Genomic DNA, 22,904 nt, shown 5'->3' on the forward strand with positions numbered 1-22,904 from the left:
TTAACATCTGAACCAGGGGCCACATTGTGAAGAACAACTCAAGACATTTTAACAAGTCAGACGATGGGACACATACTGTATTCAAAATACCCCCCCCCCCCCCAGGCCACACAAGTTCTAGACCTGATTTAATCAAACCACCCAGCAATCATATCGATTGGCTTTGAAAGATGGCGATGTGGAAGGTCCATGTTGGCTAACCCCATGTCCTCTTATACAAAACACGCTGTGGGTGGGCCCGTCAACAAAGAAACCGTTTCCACTACCAGAGGGAAAACTATAGTTCTCTTTTGTTTCTGTTGTCATAAGTCAGGAATGGGACTTCACAGAGGCATGCTCTCTCTCTCTTTCACACACACCCTAGCAGCCACTGCAGCCTAGAGCAGCTGTTACTTTCAGTCCGATATGAAACCGAGGGAGATCATTTGAGGAGGAGATGATGAGTGGAAGCAGACAGAGAGAGAGCGCGAGAGAGAGAGAGCGCGCGAGCGAGAGAGAGAGAGAGAGAGAGAGAGAGAAACTTTCAGTCGACTGCTGACTGGTGGGTCAAAAGACACCAGTAAAAGGTCCACAATCAATACATTTATTGATTTCATGCAAAACACTACTGCTACTCCTACTCCTCCTACTCATACTACGAATGCGATATTCATTACCTTGTATTTGTAAATGAATTAGTTCATTCAATACTTCTATTAATCCCATTGTGCTTCCCAGAATGATATATACATATATATATATATATTAAAACTCCAAAATAACTTGTTTGTTGACCATTATTTATATCTCTTCTGTCTTTTTTCTTTACTCTCTTCTGTCTTTCATTTTTCTTTAAACAATATATGTAACAATAAGAATTGCTTATGAATGAATAAGGTATACTTTTTATGTATATTTTGATCCTTCACAAAGTGAAGGATTCAAGGCGTCCAATTCTACCGGCCTACCGGCTCCCTACGGCTACTGAAACCCAGCCAACTAAAGGGTTAACTGTAGTTAACTAGTTAACCTGTTATTAACTAGTTAAGCAGAATAACAAGCTATTGTAATATCCTATGTGGCCACTAGACTTTTATATTCTTGTCTGTAAGAGAGGTTCACACAGTTATTCTCCTTAAACTAAAACGTATGAAGGGTTCACACAGTTATTCTCCTTTGACTACATGCCTTTTGGTAAATTAGAAACCCAACCAAAAGGCATGTAGTCTAGTTAAATTTAGTTTGGGCCTGTTATGTCTGTTACAGTTTGGCAGAGTAAAGTCTGCACACTCTAGACATTGCCCCCAGAGTTAGTTTTCATAAAAAACATTTTGTTTCGGTCTGGTTTGGTTCTCCTTCAGAATTCAGAGTTAGAAGGTGCCCCGTTCTAAGTTATTCGGCTTAACTCGCCCACTGGCCTTTTGGAAACATTTGCATGTAAGATCCCAGCATGACCTCTGAGGAACGCAGCCAAAAGGTCTATCGCCTCCCATTCATCTGCGGGCCATTCAGGCAACTGCCTCTGAACCCCAATTAAAGACCACTCTGCTGACCCCCCCACCAACCCTCCTATGCTTTCTTTCGAATAATCATTAGATCCTTACAGAATCTTGATCAGATCACGCAACAACCTCGTCCAACCAGCCAACCTGTCCAAGTCCACCGAGTAATTCTGGACAATTACATTTGACCAACAAGGCCAAGGTCTGCTATATACAGCCTATAAAATGTCTAAAAAACACAAACAAGAATACAATTAAACTTTTTTGTCCAGCCTGAACCAGAAACTAGCTTTGGACCTCACCGCAGAGATTACATTACATACAGACACATGAGACATAAATCAATTACATTCAAATGTTGCGTTGTAAGGCAGAAGTTAATCAGGTCTCATTTTATAGAGCGATTTAATTTGTTACAAATGTTTTTCAGATTCTTCAGGCTTCGAAAAACTCAATCTGCTATATCCCACAAGCACCCTAACATACACACATGCACACCCACACACGCATGCCCACACACACACACACACACACACACAAGCAGAAGCAAACACACACACACAGACTCACGCACATGCGTTTATGCAAACACACATGCATCCACACGGACACACACCAACATGCATGCAAGCACACACAAACACAAGTCAACGCGCACTAACACGGAAGACTCATGCACCCACCCACATGCACACACACACAAGCACAAACACCCCCTTGCATGCACACACATACACATGCAAACACACACACACACACACACACACACACACACACAAACGACTACTGGTAGAATCAGTTTGTGTTCATTTGGAGCATCAGTGTTATTTCGGGTGCAATATCATTGCTTCGCTTGCTAGGCAAAGAACCCTGTATTCCAAGTTGAATCTTGCAGCAGCTTCGGCAAGCTAGCAGCTTGCCAAATCGTGTCAGCTGACAGTACGGCTTTGAGCAGAGTGTGTGCACTCTGCACTCCGCTTGACACACACACACACACACACACATACACACACACAAGAACAACCCGAGGGCCTGAATCAAACTTCAACCAAGAAGAGAAATGAGAATGCACACACGCACACTCAGACATTAAGGTAGCAAACACACACTGGGCCAGAGTGTCACACAGGGTGGTGGATGGCAAACAGGTTGACCAACTCTGCCCGACATTCCATAGGTGTGTGTGGGTGGGTGTGTGATGGGCCTGTGTGAAAGTGCCTACAAGGTCGGTGATGTACAGCAGAACAATCGGAAGAAAAAAAGAAAAGTTGTAGTCTTGGGCTGGTGGGTGGTGTTAGAGGAAGTTGGTGTGTGTCTGTGTGTGTGTGTGTGTGTGTGTGCATGCGTGATTCATCAAGCATCAGCAGTTGCTAACGCATCATCGGTGATGAGTCATCAAATAGGGCTGGTGGTCATGGCAACCAGGGAGTCAAACTGATCAGACACATTTAGTCTACCGTCTTGTTTTATGTCCTCAAATACTGCTGACAGACAGACAGACAAGATCAATACAAAGATTGAACAATACACTGATAAATTATAGGGTTCAACGTGAATGTTTCTCAAAAGAGATACATGTTCTTACCATTAAATAGTTTGTGTGTGTGTTGGGGTGGGAAGGGGACTGTTGTCCCTAGACTTGTGTTCCTGTGAATAATCAAATTACATTTAGGTTCTCAGCCACAGTGGAGGTAACTCAATCAACATTACAATGCCAGGCAGTCTATTTACATGTCTGCCTGGCTGGAAGTAGATCAAATTGCAAATAAAGCACATTTGGCACAATGAGGCGCCCACTGAGATCCTGTCTCACTTGGGCCCAACTGATAACCCACTCATTAACAAGTGAAGGTCACGATCTCACTTGTAAATTAAGAGTTTTTAAGAGCATTGGGTGGGGACACTTTGCCTGAAGGGACTTGAAAGGTGGAGCCTTTACACCTCTGCAATCACATTTTAACCACCCACCCAACCGGTTTTTCCAACCCTAGCTGGAGGTCGAGTTTGTTTCACCAATACAGTACATTTATAAAATGTTGCAGTACGGCTTTATTCATCTACTATTATTTATAGCAAAATAAAATAAAGTGTTTTTTTAAGATGGGGATACGTTATGCAGTTACACCAACACACGCCAGTCTCGCCGTTTAGTTCCGGGTCGATTCTGATGCTGACGCAATCTATGACGCAAACGGATGAGAGTCATACATACGTAAACATTTTCCTCTTGGCTTTTCACTAAACGAAATAAATATAATCCAGAAAGTTAATAATTACAAAACCTATTTTAATGACATGTCTTCATTAAAATAATTAAAGAATAATTGTCTATTATGTATCACGTAAAGTAAAATAATATCTTAGGATAGGCCTTCACTGTCCCCTACGGATACCAACCAACCCATGTCCGGTTTTTACGTATTTTAATATCTACACAATTGTTTTGATCTCTAATGTTTTCTTAGCAGGCCGTTATATCGAACTCCAAACTTAGATCCGTTGGCATCTGTCGATATCAGTTATGTTTCCATAACCGTTATGTTTTCTGAGGACACCTGCTGGTCGGAGAAGGACGTGGAATAATGGTCTCTATCAATTCTGGAAAATGTCGATTGTTATTTAACATCATAAGGGATTCATTACGTTCATGTTATTAACCTACAGTTGTTAAAATGAAAGATAGGCAAATATCTGTCCAGAGGAACAGCAAATCGTTTTCTTTGGGATAGGGTGAAAAATTACAAATCAATATATATTTAGAATTGAAATACCTCTTGTAATACTTTTAAGAGGATGTAAATGTAATTAACACTTAAAATGGGGACGCAAGAGACACCGGACCCTGAGGATGCTTTGTACAAACCGGATTGAACAATTCTTCTCGTATGTTCTTTCTTGTAAATATACATGGACTCGTTATTATGCACCTCATATTTAATGTTTTTATAACTCGACTATCTTGACTTCAGGGGTTTATCTTTCTGTGTGTTTTTTGACCCCTACCTTGTCGTAAGACTTTTCCTGTATAGAAGGATAACGTTATACTGCTCATTTGGTACTGTTTGCTGTAGGTCAGGCTATGGAGTTAGCCTGCTGTAGACTGTGCCTGATTGAAATGACATGACTTCTTGAACCTAAATCTTTCCGCTTGTCATAAAAAAAAACATGCCTGCATTCATATCCTTTCCTTGTGTAAAAGTAGGCCGTAGCATTCTGCCGACAGAGGAGGTGGCCCCAGGAAAGTTTCGGCCGACAAATATTTCAGCTTACATGCTTGACCGTTTTACTTTCTGTTGTGGGTTGTTGGTATTATTAGTCAACTCACGTTGACAAATAGTTCGATTCAACTGTCATTTGTTTTTAGGTCAAATTGCTTTTTGAAGTTAAGTTTTTGAAGTAAGAAATAATGAGCCCAATACTCGTTCAAAGGTTTGTACTTGAACCCAGACATAAATTAACAAAATATAAAACAAACATTTTAAAACTTGTGAAAAGTAGAAATATAATTATATTCTTTGAAGAACATCATGTTATCTTCACAATCATGCAATGCATTTTTATCAACATTGTCAGCCATGGAATTTTAATGAAAGTTCATAGTCATCATTCTTCCCATGAGAAAATGAAACCAGACTGAAGTCATCCATTACAGCTAATAGTCAGATCAGGTAATGAGTGGATTGACCCTCACAGTGGGAGGGGCCAGAGTCTCCTCCCTTTAGACCACTTTTGCAGATAAAAAGTTCATTATGTAACAGTAAAAGAGGGATTGCCAACCCATCTACAAAACAAGACTTATAGTAAACCCTGTTTAAGTATAAGGTGTATGATTTGGTCATGTACAAACAAGGGTAGAGGTAACAAAAAGAGGTAACATGCATCAATAGAAAGGAACATGAATTACAGAATTACACTTCCTACTGAAATCTCACATTCCAGAGTATCATTTCCTCATATAGACCGACAACACGGCCCAAAACTCTCCTGAGTTTACTACAAAACGGCCCAAACTCTCCTGAGTGTCAGGATCAGAGAATACAACCCTGAGTATTTCACCTGACGGTTAGACTGGTCCGCTTGCTCGGGCACCGACAGCTGTAAGAATGAAATTCAGCCCTTGTTGTGAACCACAAACGCTGAGGGTGTGTGAGAGGAAGTCAGGTGGATTCCAAATGCTGCTTTTATAGTAACAGGAAACATATGTGGTCATTTGCAAAATAAAAAAACAACAATGTATAAAAAACTGATTAGAGTCCACCATTGTATGGCCCTCGGATTTATGTACCCCTGCCCAGGGGAAGCTTTTGGCAGGGCTTTGGCAGAAAAAGCTTTCATTCATTCTCTGCATGTTTCCCATTGCCCCCCTGTTGCACTCCTATCTTTCCAGCAGCTCTCACTCTGAGGGAGTAAGGCTAGTCGACTTGCTCTGTAAACTAGGGGCTTGTAACACACTTTTTCCCTGTGAAAAAGCTTGCATAAATAGAAGTTGACATTGAAGACATGAAGACATTCAACACATACTCTTCAATGACATGGAGCGAAACCCCCCCCACATCCTTCACTCTTGGTTTCTTAACCAACATTAAAGTGCACTTTTTCTTTTTAGATTAAAATGCTTTAAAAAAGACAGTGACATAGGGGCTGTTTGCGGTTCACTGCTCTGTCCATGTTCACTTTCTCCATCACCGTGGTGCTGAAGTCCAGTGGATCCTGCAGCCGCCCGCCCGGCCATCCTTCATGTGGCTATCGTCGGGTCGACCGCGTTCTTCCCCTCCTCCGCCCTCTCCTTCTCCGCCCTCTCCTCCTCCGTCAGGGCCCACGTCTGGATCGCACCGCTCCCCATACATGTGTAGATCAGGGCCCCCAAGGCGTTGACCCCCGCCGAAACCCAGAACACCTCTCGCCAGCCTGTCAGGGTGTGCTGCCACCCGGTGGACAAGAGAGGGAATTACATTAGAAATAACACTGCCGCATGAAACGCCAAACATGTGATGAGAGCAATGCTTGAATTATCAAAGCTAAAATCACATTTAGACAAGATATGTTAATGTCGGCAATAACATCAGCCTCACACACACACACACACACACACACACACACACCACAAGCATACCTGTGTGTAGAAACCACTGTATTTTTTCTCTCTTAAATGTAGGCCTCTTACTTATCACCTATTTCAATATTGTATTTGTACAATGAGAGAATACCTCAGTGCAAATCTGAATCAAACTCCTTGCATGGTTAAACCATAGGGGGCCAACTAAACGTGATAATCTATTGATACTCTACTACATGGTATTATTGTGATCATCGCCAACGTCTCTGGGGTGAACGTGAGGAAGAGGAAGGGGCGAGGAGGGGTCTTACGTCTTCAGTGAGGTAGCCCGTGACGATGGGAGCCAGCACCCCTGGGATGGTTCCGAAGGTGTTGGTGATCCCTAGCAACACACCTGCGTACCTGGAGACACAACCAAGCAGAGTTCAGGCGTACGTTTGTCTGAACCTGTCGTGGAAATATTCATCGTAACTATAATATACAATGATATACAAATCACATTAACCTTGTTAATATAATTACTAGTCAATCTACAAGGAAATGTATACACTCTCCTTGGACCGAGAGAGACATCCCTTCCTCTCTCTGACTGAGAATTGTTAAGATCGTTTGCATTTGCATTGCCACTGTAGCCATGGAGTCTGATACAGAGAACAGGCCCATCTGACTTCTGTCAGATGGGCCTGACTTCTTTGTTGTGTAGATTCCTTTAACAATCTTTAACAATCAAGACTTGCATGCATATCCACTTCCTCCATAGTGTATTCTAATTTAAATTGCAATGGATGTGGGTCAAAGGGAAGGTTTCTCAGCTGAAACACTTTGTCATCATTAACCCTGACAAATGATGCATCGACTTCAAACTTTGACTACAACAACACTTACCGGCTTCAATGAACGTCCTCAACATGTGTTTGTGAAACCCTTGCGGTAGACGCAAGGACGTAATGGGTCCATAAACCCCCTTGCGTTGCGTCCAACCATAACTCTACCTTAACAGTGAAACCTCTCCCACCTGGCAGTGGTTATAGGAAACACCAGAGGTAGATAACTTCATTCAAATCACTGGTGGTGGGTGTGGTTGCAGAGTCACCCACCGGGGGGCGATATCTATCTGGTTGATGAAGACGCCAGCGGCGGAGATCCCGCCCACGGTGGACGACGCACACAGCAAGGTGACCGCCAGGACGGCGCTGCAGCCCGCATAACCCACGGCAACCAGACACACCGCCGGCAGCAGGAGACCTGAGGAGAGAGAGAGAGAGAGCACCATTCAGAACTGCGTTTGCATTTAAATCATACATTTTCTCTTCAGAGTTTTAAACAACTTACAAGAGTGGTCACACCTGACTGAAACACTAACACACCCACCTTACACACATACACAAACACACCCCGCATATTACACAGGCACACAGACACACAGACACACACACACACACACACACACACACACACACAAACCCGCTTGCCACGCACACACAGGGCGACCGGTGGTATTGGGCGGAGCCATGACGAGGTGGGCGTGGTCTCACCTGTGAGTGTGAACAGCTTGCGCACGGCGGTAGTGCTGAGGGTCCTTCTCTCGATCAGCCGGTCGGCCAGGAAGCCGGAGAGCACGGAGACAAAGAGCGCCCCCAGGTAGGGCACCGCAGACAGGGTGGCATTCTGAGGGAGAGAGACATCCACCACAAGCCAGGGGACGAGAGAGAGAGAGAGCGCGCGAGAGAGAGAGAGAGAGAGAGAGAGAGGGAACAAGAGAGGGAGAGAGACATCCACCACAAGCCAGGGGACGAGAGAGAGAGAGAGCGCGCGAGAGAGAGAGAGAGAGAGAGAGAGAGAGAGGGAACAAGAGAGGGAGAGAGAGAAAGAGAGCAATAGAGAGAGAGAGGGAACAAGCGAGTGAGAGAGAGCGGGAGAGAGAGAGAGAGAGAGAGAGAGAGAGGTAGAGAAAGGGAGAGAGAACAAGAGAGAGATAGAGCATTAGAGAGAGGGGGGGAACAAGAGAGAGAGAGAGAAAGAAAGAAAGAGGGAGAGAGAGAGAAAAAGTGAGAGGGAACAAGAGAAAGAGAGAGAGAGAGAGAGAGAGATTGTGAGAGAGAAAGAAGGAAGAGGGAAACGGAGAGATCACTTCCCTAATCGGACAGATGAGTCTCAGCTCTTTCACATCATGGCCGTTTCCAGGAGGCATGGAGAAGGAAAGCAACAACAACAACTCCCTCCCCCCCGCCCCCTGACCCCATGACCTCACCACAGACAGGTTAAAGTGCAGTGCGTTGTTCAAGTAGGTGGGAGAGAGAGAGAGAAAGAGAGAGAGAGAGAGAGAGAGACAGAGAGAGAGTGAGAGAGAGAGAGAGAGAGAGAGAGAGAGAGAGAGAGAGAGAGAGAGAGAGAGAGAAGTAAGAAAGAAAGAAAGAGGGAGAGAGAGAGAGAGCAAGAGAAAGAAGGAAGGCATGGAGAAGGACAGCCACAACAGCAACTCCCCCCAACGACCCCCCTGACCCCATGACCTCACCGCAGACAGGTCAAAGTGCAGCACGTTGTTCATGTAGGTGGGCATGCTGGTCAGCAGGGTGTAGTAGGACCAGTTGGCGCACATCTGGGTGAGGATGATGGCCCACAGGGGGCCGGACAGAGCCATGCTCAGCAGGGGCACCGACCAGCCGTGGGCCGAGCCCTGGACACACACACACACACACACACACACACACACACAAAGACAGACACACACACACGCACACACACACAAAGACAGACAGACAGACACACACACACACACACGCACACAAAGACACATACACACACACACACACACACACACACACACACACAAACACAGAATGTCGGTGGTCAAGGGTCATGTCTTTACTGTGCAAATAAAGCAAGTTGTTGTTAAAAAGAACAACCAGAGACATGTGAATGTTTATTAAGGTGCTGTAACATCCTGGGGCTACCTGAGGTCCGAGGGAGATGATGATGTAATTCTTCTCCTCTTCGCTGATTCGTCGATGGGTGCGGGGGTCGTCGGAAACAAGGAAGAACCAAAAGACCGCCCACAGGCAACCAGCACTGCCTGAGAGAGAGAGGGAGAGGGAGATGGAGAGAGAAGGAGAGCGAGAGAGAGAGAGAGAGAGAGACCGAGAGAGAGAGAGAGAGAGAGGAAGAGAGACGAAAATATCTCTAGTGTTTGTTGTGTGTGTATATGTTAAGGTAGGTAGGTATCTAGACAGGAAGGTATCTAGGTAGGTAGGTCTCTAGGAAGGTAGGTATCTAGGTAGGTAGGTATCTAGGAAGGTAGGTATCTAGGTATCTAGGTAGGTAGGTATCTAGGTATCTAGGTAGGTAGGTATCTAGGAAGGTAGCAGTGGTGGCTGCTGGTCTTTCAAAGAGGGGAAGCTCATTTTCGGCCTACATCATAAATTGTCAATTTATGTATATATATATGTAAATTATGCTCTCTGTTCCTTTTCAAAGAAACGCTCTGTCATACCAACTAGCTGTCTTTTCCACTGACTTGACCAGTGTCCTCTCAATGGCCAGCAGAGCTAGGCTGCTTAGGGGGGACAGAATCGCAGCATTATCCAATGACCGTCGACTTTCGACGCACAAAAAAAAGCTGTTCTATGCAGCCCCATTGAAGTGGATGGACGCTGAGCTTCAACAGGCAAACGCACTGTGACGCTACGGGAATGTATGAGAAGGAAATCGAGTCAGTCAACCTGCGATAAACGGCTGATTCTGAACAAACTCGTCTTCGAGATGGACGTGTTCTAACGCATTTTTAGTCAATGAAATGTTAACACAACAGTATATATTTGACCATTTAATTTTTGAAATTTTAGGGGAAGCTGAGCTTCCCTTGCAGTCTTAGAGAAATCACCACTGGAAGGTAGGTATCTAGGTAGGTAGGTATCTAGGAAGGTAGGTATCTAGGTAGGAAGGTATAACTCTAGGTAGGTAGGTAGGTAGGAAGGTATCTAGGTAGGTAGGTATCTAGGCAGCTATGTATGTGTTTATGTTTGTAGGTAGGTTGGTAGGTAGGAAGGTAGGTAGCTAGGTAGGTAGGTATCTAGGTAGCTATGTATGTGTTATGTATGTAGGTAGGTTGGTAGGTAGGAAGGTAGGTATCTAGGTAGGTAGGTAGGTATCTAGGTAGGTAGGTATCTAGGGAACTTTATGTATGTTATGGATGTAGGTAGGTAGGTAGGTAAGTAGCTAGGTAGGTAGGTTGGTATCTAGGTAGGTATCTAGGGAGCTTTGTGTGTGTTAGGTAGTTAGGTAGCCCTACCACAGATGTAGAACACAGCGGGCCAGCCCAGGGTCTGGCAGATCCAGGCGGTGATGGGCAGGGCCAGGAAGGCCCCGAAGCTGGCCCCTGAGGAGGAGAGGCTGATCAGGGTGGAGCGCTCCAGCGGCGGGGCCCAGCGCGCCCACATGGCCATCATGGCCGGGAAGGTCACGCCCTGGACGGAGGAGGACACACACACACGCACACACACACACACACACACACACACACACACGCGCGCGCGCGCACACACACACACACACACACACACACACACACACACATTTTACTATGAAAATTAAGTCCCAGAAATCCTTATTGCTTCCTCAATAGTTGCCACACACATCCCCCCATATACACTCTAACACTCACTCACACACACACACACACACACACACACACACACACAACAACACTCATACTCATACCTGTGTGTAGAAACCGCTGTATTTTTATTTGTCTCTCTTAAATGTAGGCCTCTTAAGCTCGCTGCACAGTCGCGCATGAGAGAACGCGCGAGCTGCGCAACAGGCAAAATTGCGGTCACGTGCCCCGCGTATGGGCTGTCGCACCGCCCTTTTTAAGGTGCGTCTGATGGCTCGGATCCGCATGATTTTTGTCACTTGGCGTATGAGCGGTACGAGCGGACAGACAGACCGGAAAAACCACAGAGAGCAAGAATGGATGATTTCGAAGGAAGAGTTGCTGAGCAAGTGCGCCTCTACAGGAGTCTGTATGATACGGATCCGATGATATCAGATCCGATGTGACACTATACATGGACAGTCACATGTCACAACACGGCTGATTTGCAATGTTTGCAATGTCCGATTTTTCTCTACTCTTGTCTAAGCACAGGTGGTATGTGTCTGGTGATCATACTGGCTATAGAATCTATAACTACTGGCCCATCAACTATTGTAATGTAATGTGGCCTCCGTAATAGCAGATTTAATATTGACTATGCCACTCTCGATTACAAGGGTGAGAGAGTCTGGTGATCATACTGGCTATAGAATCTATAATTACTGGCCCATCAACTATTATTTAAGCACAGGTGAGAATGTTCTGTTCAGGAGAAGACTGCACGTACTGGCGTGTCTCAGATCCGCAACTATATATGCTTGCAGTGCAATAGTGGGCGTGAACTCACGTAGAGGAAATTGCGGGCGGGCGGGCAATACGCGACTGTGCAGCTCGCTTTACTAATCACCTATTTTAATATTGTATTTGTACAATGAGAGAATACACACACTCACACATAAACACCCCCCACCCCATCCCAGTCATCACCTCTCCGAAGCCCTCCAGGGCCCTCAGGGCAAACAGCGTCGTGGCCCCCCCCTGGGCGGCCAGGGGCGTGAGCAGGGTGAGCACCGCCGTGCCCAGCACCCCTCCCCCCAGGAACAGGCTGCCCCCGTAGTGGCCGGACAGGTAGCCGCCCGGGATCTGGGTGAGCAGGTAACCGAAGAAGAACGCCCCCAGCAGCCAGCCCTGGGTCTTCGCATCCCACAAGTACTGGGGTCCCTGGGGTGGTAGATGATAGATGATATATGATAGAGATAGATGATAGATGATATATGATAGAGATAGATGATAGATGATGATAGAGATAGAGATAGATGATAGATGATGATAGATGATAGAGATAGATGATAGATGATGATAGATGATAGAAGATAGAGGATAGATGATTATAGATGATGATAGATGATAGAGGATAGAGGATAGATGATGATAGATGATAGAGGATAGAGGATAGATGATAGAGGATAGATGATGATAGATGATAGAGGATAGAGGATAGATGATAGAGGATAGATGATGATAGAGGATGATAGATGATAGAGGATAGAGGATAGATGATAGAGGATAGATGATGATAGATGATAGAGGATAGAGGATAGATGATAGAGGATAGATGATGATAGAGGATGATAGATGATAGAGGATAGAGGATAGATGATAGAGGATAGATGATGATAGATGATAGAGGATAGAGGATAGATGATAGAGGATAGATGATGATAGATGATAGAGGATAGAGGATAGAGGACGACAATGAGGATGATGTGAGAATAGATACATAGGATAAAGCAAAAAATAGAATAAACCAAACAAATAACCATGAGCACTTCACAGAAACGACACAGGGATATAAAAGGTGGAATCATGAACTACGAACACAAGCCGATCTAAGACGTAGCGGGACCGCGGTGACTGTGGTGAGAGGTGGTGGCCTTACCGTGTCCATCAGGACCACGGGCACACTGCTGTTGTCAGGGACCGGCAGCGGGCAGGCGGTCACCAGGGAGTGGTTGGCCCTCGGCGCAGCATCCGTGGTGTTCACCATGGCTACCATGGCAACGCTGAGGTTGACGCGGAGACCGTAGACCACGGAGAAGCCGAAGAACATCATGACGGCCAGGTTGTAGCGGGCCGAGCAGCATAGCGGCGGCACTGGGGGAGTGGGAGGGGGCTAGTGGTTAGGGGGGCGGGGCTAGTGGTTAGACTCCTGGCCCAAAGGTTCTGGGTTCGATCCCCGAGGTCTGCGTGTCTACCTTTGGGTGTGCCTTGAGCATGATGCCCTAACTAATACCTCCTACTTTTATAAGACGTTAATCTAAATTAATTAACAACAATAATCGCCACAATAGTAAGTTCCCTTGGATAAAAGTGCCTGCTAAATGACATCCAACTCATCATGCTACTATCAATAGTTCTGTTCAGGGTAGGGGTGTAGGTGAGGATTAGGTAAAGTACTATCCAGGGTGGGAATGACTAAGACTCGGAAGTACACTGAGACGGTGACAGGTTATGGGTCATCAGGGCTTTGAATTTGAAGTAATCCTATTTTGAAAGAAGTCTTACGGGAATGATCCTATGACTTATTTACACTTAAGGGGTGTTGGCCAGAAGACATGGCTGAAGGCATGCACTTCCTATATTTAAATTCAGAATGGACTAAGCTAGGTACTTGGATGTAAGACAGTGATAATAAAACTGGATATCCTGTTCCTGGATATCTATGTTTTATCTATGTAGATATCCTGTTCCTGTAACTTAACTTCTACCGAAGCAGAAAGACATAATGTCAGTTCAGTAGTGTGATTAAAATAAAAAAAAATAGGTAACCTTAAAATTTATATTGCGTCTTATTCATGTTAACTTATATATCTGCACGCTAGATAGATCTAAATGTTATATGTCTACATGCTATCTAAATGATACATTAGGCCTGGGCAATAAAACAATAAATTATCGTATCATGATAGACTTTTGATAAATTTCAATATAAAACATGTTCAATATATATCGATCAGAGACTGGACCACAGAATCTAGCAGCTGGGTTTGTTGCACAAACACGGTTCCGTACTTATTTACAATATTTGAGTGTTTTTCATTGTTGTATCGACATTGGAGTATTTATCAATGAAGAACAGTGGAAGGTCATATTAAGTGTTAAACAGAAATGTTTAAATCCAGCATGGTAATTCCTAGTCTTTCTAGGTCATTAAAATGATCAATAGTTATCGATATTGATCAATATGATCAAGTTATATCGTGATATGTCTTTCAGCCATATCGCCCAGGCCTATGCTACATACAAGGTTATATATATATCCATGGTATTATCTACATGCTATATGTCTAGATTCCCTCATGTGACCACAGCAGACAGTCTAACAATGCATTTCTTATCAGACCCACAGTCAGCTCATGGCTAGCCACAAGACCATGTGACCGGCCTGCTGCAGCACGCCACAAATAAAAACCACTGCACTTGCACATTGGCACACTAACTTGTTATTTTGGAGCCTATTTTTCCGGTAAGATATTGATTTAAAGATTATAACTAAAATAAACTATATATTAATAATATAATAAGTTATGTATTAATTAATTATGTTTTTTGCTTTTGCAGTATAGTAAGCCAAAAAACAGGGGGGAATAATAAGTGACATAAAGCGTTCTCTCCTGAAGGCTTTAAACTGAGGCCATTGACCTGAAGGCAGAATAAGGAAAAAAAGAAAAGGAAGTGAAAGAAGCAGCCCCAACAAAATAGTCAACTTTTCACCGTCTTGTGATTTGTGATTAAAGTGGCAGTACTTGGTCCAGGGAACTGTCGAGGCATACCTGCTAAACTGTTTGGTCAGCCAATAGAAATGTCTTTATGGCTGGGTGGATTTCACATGCCAGCTTGACTGGGAGCTCAAAGTGTGGGAGACGGGGGCTATGAGCCTAAGTGCCCAGGGGCCCCTTGATTAGGATTACTCTCATCACATACCTGCTTCAAACTCAATCAGAGGCTCCTTATCGCCGGCCCCCTCGCTCTCCTCCTCCGGGGCGGAGTTGATGGAGTATCCGTTCTGAAGCGCCATTGGCTGTCGATCCACACCGGAACCCCGAGGAACCAATCCAAGCACAGCCAAGTTGGCCTATCTGACTGCAGTGTCCAGGGGATCAGAGAGACAGAGACAAGCAGGGACAGGGTCACCCATCATAGACACACATACTGGCCAGTGGACCCCGTGTATGTGTATGGACATACACCGTCAATAGTAAGAGACTTTTGTCCAAGGTGCAGGTGTGGGTTATGTTCTAAAAGTTTAACTACTAAGTGTAACTACAAGAACAGAACTATGACATCAAAGATCTGTTATATTTCTGCTTCTGTGCGGTGAACCAAGCAGTGGCATGAGTGAGATGTCTCTCTGTCTCTCTCTGTCTCTCTCTGTCCCCCCTTCCTCACTCTCTCTCTTGCCGGTCTGAAAGAATGATGCTGTTGTAAGTTGGCCCAAGTCAAAACGGAGTTAGCCTGCCCTAGCCTTGTATACATGCCAACAGCTGTAGGCAGAGAAGTGAAACATATGAGTATAAATAAAGAAGGCGTCTGAAATAAAGTGTGATGTGTAAGGACTAGCCTAAACATCAGCCCAGCTAGTTGCATTCGACAACTGGGTACTGCAGATGAACAAAGTCAACCTTTACTGACTTGTGGTGATTATGTTCGGCCTATATGATCTAACATCAAAATATGCCTACATAGTTGTAATTAGCAATGTATTACTAGAATTGATCAACTTACTAAGCCATTCATAATAATGCAAAAACAGGGACGGTAATCCATGAAACAAACACACTTAGAAGGTACCTGTCCAAATGGATATGCAGCGTATACATTGCTTGTGAATAGTTGTTATGTTAGAAGGCATTCACGACTACGTTAGACAGCCTGACAAGTTATAACGTTATTATGATTAGTATTCGGTGCAAATCTTACTTTATAGAAGGTCTTCTCAGCCCAACACGGTTCGGATACAGTGTTTCTTTGTTCCGGTTTCTCAAAAAGGGGCTCATACTACCGTGTCAATAGCAGCAGCGACCGGCAAAACATAATTCGTGATTTTGAGTCTAGATGATTTTGACCACGCCTACGAGCATGACAAAACAAGTCACGTGAGCCATCAGGTGCGAGCAGATGTTTGTACATCTACGTTGACGTCTATCCGGATTGCGCAACTATCAGCGCAGAGCGTCCAGAGCGTCGCTGACGTTAACATTTCCTCTTCCTGCTTGCCCCGCTTCCCAGAATAACAAAGTTATCTACGTTTTTCAAAACCTATTTTATATTTTATGTTTACCACTACATAAATTGAGTTATTTCTGCCTCGTCGGTTCTATTTAGATTCCTTTACATATATATATATATTATATAATTTGACTTTGACGTTTTCTATTTGTTGTTATGGAAACGGTCTTGTTGTATCCAAGACGTCGGCTTGATTGGCTGAATCCAGCGAGCACGAGACTTTAGTTCACATTAAAGTATCGTTTTCCTTTCATTCGGCTTCACCTTTAACTGTCAAGGGTCGCAGCCATGGCCCATTACAGAGTAAGTTGCTGTAATAAAGTAAAAACTGTTTTACATGGTCTGCTTAGACATTGGTGGTAAGGTGGTGTTGCTGTTATTTATACCCGGTGATGTACTACACATTCAATGTTGTCATTTTAATAGGATGCCAGGGTAGAATTATGGACGTTCTTATTATTTTCTTTTGTTTTAGGCATCAGAATCAAAACGTGAACAGTTCAGAAGATACCTCGAAAAATCTGGGGTACTTGATGGGCTGACCAATGGTGAGTAGGCCTATGTAACAATTGTGTTGTAACCGTGTTCAAAAGATGCTGTGAGGCTTTCTACTATTACACTGTCAATATTATCATGACGATGTCTTAATTTGTTTATTTTTTCACAGTGTTGGTGACACTTTATGAGGAGCCTGACAAACCAAACAATGCCTTGGAGTATCCTTTATGTGATCCTGAATTTGTTTCCATGTCCAAATTTTAACTATATTAGGCAGGGTAGCCAGACATCCCTGGCTGGAGCTGTCCCCGGTAATGTCCCCGTTTTTCAAAAGGGACATTTACCATGATGAGAATAGGCAGAATGATATTTGAGATATTTTGTTGATATATAGACTGCCAAACCACAAATGTCCCCCTTTTTCATTTAAGAAATCCGGTCATCTTATTATTAAGCCTACTTTCTATTCTGCAGCCTATGCTCCGATCCTTCAGAGAAGTAGACAATTAGGGAGTAAAATGTGTATATACCATACTATATACTATATATCGTATAGTTTAGCGTGGCTCCAGTCACAGTGGGAACCAGACTGTTGACTCCTTCACTGTGTGGCGTAGCTTCATAAAGCAGAACCTGGGCCCGTCGGGTGAGGACCTCGCTGACGTGGAGGCCCTGAGGGAGGAGATGGCCGAGCTCCAGCAGAAATACGACCTGCTGCTCCAGGAGAACGCGAAACTCAGGCAGAAGGTTGGGAAATGAGAAGCTCATAGCTCCCCTGTGGGTGCACGTCATAGTTGAGGTTTATAACCAGAACGAAGGGGGGGGGGGGGGGGGGGGCTATACTACTATACCCTAACTCCTACGAGACCATTCTAACCCCCCCCCCCCCCGAAAAGTTCTGGTTTCAACCTTGATGTCCGCAGTATAACTGTAGGCATCCCTGAGCAAGAGGCCCTATCCCCAACATGATCTTTAAAGTGGAGCCAAACCCACTCTGCCTTCAGGTGTTTTTCATCCTGTGGCAGGGCTGGCGTCTCCCCTGTAAATGACCCTTCATTTTATTGTCAATACGCGCAAGAAAGGTTTCTGGCAGTAACACTTAATTAATCAGATGGTAACCGGGTAACCATATCAGCCAATAACATGCATGCACCTGAAGAGAGAGTCATCTAATGCAAACCAATCAATAAGTGGTGTTGGGGTTTGGTTTTTCTTTAACAGCAGTCTAAAAGACTTTCCCTGTAAGATAAATGGTAAATGTCAAAATAAAGTAAAGTAATTAAAGCAAAGTAATTGTTTACATCTTTTGGTTCTCAGCTTTTGCAGTATGAACCCCAGCCAGACGAGGGAGCCGCTGAATAAAGAAGATTCACAGTTTTTAATAACAGTTGTATAGCAGCTTTTTGTTGTGTAGTTTATAATTCAGTGTTTTCCCTCGAGGATGGAAGAACAGTGTGAAGTCAAACCTCTGTGGATTTTTGGAGAGAGACCAAAATAAAAACGATTGTGGTTAATTGTACATCAGAATAACTTTTTGTGTTCATCATTGACACCGTTGTGATAGTCCCAAGCAGTGACGGACTGGACGGTCTGGCATTTGGGCAGATGCCAGAAGGGCCGGCCAATCACCCATCAACAATCCACACCCCCCCCCCGTCAACAATCCTGTCCGCGCAACCAACCCCCACCCCCCCACCCCCCCGTCAACAATCCTGTCCATGCGCAACCACCCCCCCCCCCCCCCCCCGTCAACAATTACACCCGCGGGGCCTGTTATAATGTGCAAATGCCAGGGCCGTTTTTTGATCTCAGTCCGTCACTGGTCCCAAGTACTGTAAACTCACACAATTGATTCACACCACCTGACCAGCCATGCCAGAACACTAGGACAACAAGGAACAAGGATGGCCCTCGATTCTATACTTTTGTACAGCTTTAATATTCTTTGATTAATTTGGAGTTATTATAAATAAAGGGCAACAACATCCTGAAAGCCAATATGGGAGGCCATATCAAAATGTTTGTTGACAACTGCATTACATGCAGCCTCAGTATCCGCATCACATTACAAAGTCCAAATCAACCCCTGTTCACTTCCTTTATTATTACATAATATTCTCATGAAGGGCTTCTGGTTTGAACTTCTACCAATTCATGGCTAACAGAAAGATCTGATCAAATTTCTCACGGTATAAAGGGTAGAACAACATGGTTTTGTGAGTTTGCTGTAAGGACTGTTTGTGATGTAGTACAGTACAACAACTACAGTACAACACTACAACCAATATACCACATACGTTACCATGCGAGACAAACAGAGTGACAGGATTCATAGATTGATTTGTGGACTTGTGTTTTACGTATTACATAACACTGATAACAGTAGATTAAAGCCTCAAGCCGTATCGACTTCATGCTCCAGTTTTCCAATGTTCTGGCTATTTTTAGAATACCCTGATGAACATTTGAACAGACTGGAAAACAATGCAAGATTCACCGATGTTTACATGCAACATACACTTCTGCCCTTTATTAAGCATGACCTAGTATTCAATACATTTGGAGTGCCTGAACAGTAAATAGGCTTCCTAAACTTAGAAGTGGTACTTTCCTTCCTTTAAGTTTTTAGTCAAATTTTTTGTCAAATTGATCGTTTCTTTGATACAGCTTATTATTTCATATAAAAAAATATATTACATTGTGCAAAATAAACATTCCTTTATTGAATTGGATTGAAATGGATGGATTGAAAATGGATGTGAAGTTTATAATCAATCGTTCATTAGAGGCAATTGAATAGACCATTGACAGATAATTTTTCCATGGCTGATGGTCGTCATAATTCAAGGCAACATCTAAGCTCCCAGTTGAATTGGCACCCGCTGCCCAAATTGGCAGCGGGTGCTTCAAATGTCCTTTCTAGACTGGTTGCAGGGTGACTGTTAAATGGACTGGTCTTGGATCCAAACCATCAATCCCATCCATGGCAGGTGAGCAAGAAACCTAAAGTTAGTTTGAATACTCTAAATTTAATAAACACTGTTAGACAATCTAAACCTGTGAAAATAAGTACCGGTAAAACACTCTGGCAGAGGTGGTAAAATTTTGACCATTCAGTTAGTAAGTGAATGAAACTTAATGGTAAGTAAAGCTGCAATCATAATTCTGGCTAAACCTGCAAAAAATGTAAATACGGTAAGAAGAGATCAAGAGATCAATGGAGTCCAAATGTCTATGCACTTTTGTTGGCCGGCTGTTGATTTCCACGTATGTGGCTTAGTGCAGAGATTGCAGATTGAAGACTGCAGCTGGTTCGTCTAAAAAGCTGCAACATTTGCTTCTGCCTCTTGCCGCCTCTTTCCTAGACTCTAGACCCTAGGGAATGCTTGCATGCCAAAGAAAAGGAAAGGCCTGCATGAGATCCACTGAGGTGGGAGCCCGGTGCTCCGGTGCTCCGGTGGGGTGGGGGGTCAGCAGCTACACCTGCAAGTCAGTGGCGGCCCTCCTGCTGCTAGCGCTGCTCGCCCCCGAGGTGCGGCGGTTGGGGGAGGAGGCGGCGGGGCTGTTGCTCTCCCGGCTGTGCCGCGACGCCGAGCTCAGCTCGCCCACAGAGTCCGGGCTCTGGGACCGGCTCGGCCTCTTGGCCTCCGACTTAGCGACAGTCCGGGTGCGGGGCCCGCTGGAGGAGCCCCGGACTTTCCCGTGGACGTTCCCCGAGTACGAGTCCCCGCTGTCGGACACGTTGCCCTCCACCACCGTGGAACAGTTCCAGGGCGGGCTGGCGCGGCGGATTTTCCTCATGGGGTTCCCCGCCAGGGAGGGGTACGAGGAGGTGTCTCTGACAGGGAGGGTGGGGTACTCGGAGCCCCCACACTCCATGTCTCCCGGGAGGGCCGGCCCCCTGGCCAGCAGCTCCTCCGGCCGGGCCTGCTTGTCCACGGACGGGGAGCGCGGCTCAATGCTGGTGTTGTTGGAGTTGCTGTTCTGCGGCGGTGCTGTGGACCTCGGCACCGCCGCCAGCACCTCATTGCGGGTCCCCGGGCCAAGCTCGGCCCCCGCGCCGAGGTCTGGGGGGAGGGCGGCGACGAAGGCGGAGGAGGTGTTGAGGAGGGGGTAGGTCGGCCCGTTGCCCTGCTTCTCCAGCAGCAGCGTGTAGCCGCTGGGCGCAGTGGGGATGGTGGACTTGCGGCCCGCCGAGGTGCCCGTCGCCACCTGGTGCGCCAGCGAATTCTTCTTGGACTTGCTGACGTAGTAGTCATCCAGGTCGTCCTTGAGGTGGGGGTAGTAGTCCAGCAGGCCTTTCTTCAGCTTCCTGTAGCCCAGGTGCAGGATCTCCAGCACGCTGAGGAACAGCGAGATGCAGGCGATGGCCTGCATGAACATCATGAACACCGTCTTCTCGGTGGGCCGCGACACGAAGCAGTCCACCAGGTTGGGGCAGGGCTCCCGCTCGCACTTGAACAGCGGGTCCAGGTGGTGGCCGTAGAGCAGGTACTGGCCCGACATGAAGCCCACCTCCACCAGGGCGCGCGTGACGATGTGGGCCACGTAGGTGCGCAGCAGCGAGCCCCGCAGCGGCGCCTTGTTCAGCTTGCCCTGCTCCAGCTGCCTCATCTCACGCTCGATGCGTCGCCGCACCTCCACATGCTCCGCCTCCACCGCCTCCAGCTCGCGCCGCAGCGCCGACTTCTTGCAGTGGCGCTCCTTCTCCAGGGCGCGCAGCTGGTAGATGGCGTGGCCCATGTAGACCAGGGAGGGGGAGGACACGAAGATCACCTGCAGCACCCAGTAGCGGATGAGGGAGATGGGGAAGGCGCGGTCGTAGCACACGTTGCGGCAGCCGGGCTGGTCCGTGTTGCAGATGAAGTCGGACTGCTCGTCGTTCCACACGTCCTCGGCCGCCACGCCCAGCACCAGCATGCGGAAGATGAAGAGGATGGTGAGCCAGATCTTGCCCACCATGGTGGAGTGGATGTGGACCTCCTCTAAGATCCCGCCCAGGAAGTTCCAGTCCCCCATTTTTCACACGGATCTCGCTGGAGGCAAATGATCACTGCTGGGTTTAGTTGGTTTGATTTATTTTTGTCAGCACAGGAAAGCTACTTTTGGAACATTATTGGAACAACCTACTAGTTGTTTTTTTTACATTCTTTGTCCTTAGTTATTAGGTTATTAGGGCGTATATCCCCAATGGCAGAGATAGGAATACAATTATGCCTTAAAAATATATAGATATATTATTCCCCTACAACATCAAAAATGAAATGAGAAAGCAATTCCAAAACAGAGAAGAATATAAATTACAAATAAATACCTTCTCTGAACACATTCAACTAACTTTACCCCATTTCTAATCGGAAGAATGCAATTAAGTTGCTTACCAAAAAACATCAAAGAAGGTTTAAAATAGGTAAACGTACCGCTCATTTTGGATATGAAAAAAAAGGGCCTATGTGGCTGTAAACCCATGACAACCAAAGCCCTGGCACACATTTAATCCATCGCTGTAATTTGATGAAAAAGCGATTTTAGAAAAGATTATGAAGTCAGAAATATAAAATTAGCAGTTGGTTCCAGGTTCCGTCCCTGCTGGAGCGGAGAACCGAATGATCCCCGGTCCTTTGCAATGCTTCTGTTGACTTATAGAAGCCATCTCGCTAAATCAATGCTGTGTTCTTTTTCCATTCGCCCTCTGGGGGGGTGAACTGGATAACAGGGGGGTTCATGGCGTGGGTGGTTCATCTCAGACAACAGAATGTACTACCAAATATGAAATCGTTTGTTGTCTATGCCCTCCACACAGACCCGGCCGAGGTGGGTGCTGAACGGCAGAACCAGGGGTCGCCACACGCTTGTGACCCCTGTGACCTCTGAACTCTTCGTGTGGAAGAACTATGTGGTTAGTTAGTTTGTTTATTAGTTGCTCCCTCAGGGAAATTATTTTTCAGTTTTTAGTTTCCTTTCATAATTTCTCATCTCATTCCTC

The 22,904-nt window shown here is 45.5% G+C and overlaps 3 protein-coding genes across 3 annotated transcripts; 1 reads left to right on the plus strand and 2 right to left on the minus strand.

Annotated features, from left to right (window-relative positions):
- Positions 1-4,899: 4,899 nt before the first annotated feature.
- Positions 4,900-16,233, minus strand: LOC311365567 (sialin). Its single transcript, XM_084485133.1, has 11 exons — positions 16,112-16,233; positions 15,116-15,274; positions 13,071-13,285; positions 12,119-12,352; positions 10,826-11,000; positions 9,492-9,610; positions 9,053-9,214; positions 8,073-8,205; positions 7,635-7,782; positions 6,849-6,939; positions 4,900-6,402 (listed from the first exon to the last, which is right to left on the minus strand). The coding sequence occupies exons 2-11, from the start codon at positions 15,207-15,209 to the stop codon at positions 6,217-6,219; spliced, it is 1,557 nt and encodes a 518-aa protein (XP_084341259.1). The 5' UTR covers positions 15,210-15,274; positions 16,112-16,233; the 3' UTR covers positions 4,900-6,216.
- Positions 16,234-16,444: 211 nt separating this feature from the next.
- On the plus strand, positions 16,445-18,437 carry mycbp (MYC binding protein). Its single transcript, XM_084484689.1, has 5 exons — positions 16,445-16,723; positions 16,896-16,968; positions 17,088-17,136; positions 17,536-17,665; positions 18,236-18,437. The coding sequence occupies exons 1-5, from the start codon at positions 16,709-16,711 to the stop codon at positions 18,278-18,280; spliced, it is 312 nt and encodes a 103-aa protein (XP_084340815.1). The 5' UTR covers positions 16,445-16,708; the 3' UTR covers positions 18,281-18,437.
- Positions 18,438-20,395: 1,958 nt separating this feature from the next.
- Positions 20,396-21,937, minus strand: gja9b (gap junction protein alpha 9b; the record flags this gene model as incomplete). The annotated part of the gene is made up of 1 exon (XM_084484597.1): positions 20,396-21,937. The coding sequence occupies one exon, from the start codon at positions 21,935-21,937 to the stop codon at positions 20,396-20,398; it is 1,542 nt and encodes a 513-aa protein (XP_084340723.1).
- Between the last annotated feature and the right edge of the window lie 967 nt (positions 21,938-22,904).

Source organism: Micromesistius poutassou, assembly GCF_964030765.1.
Source record: "Micromesistius poutassou genome assembly, chromosome: 20".
Lineage (NCBI taxonomy): Eukaryota > Metazoa > Chordata > Actinopteri > Gadiformes > Gadidae > Micromesistius > Micromesistius poutassou.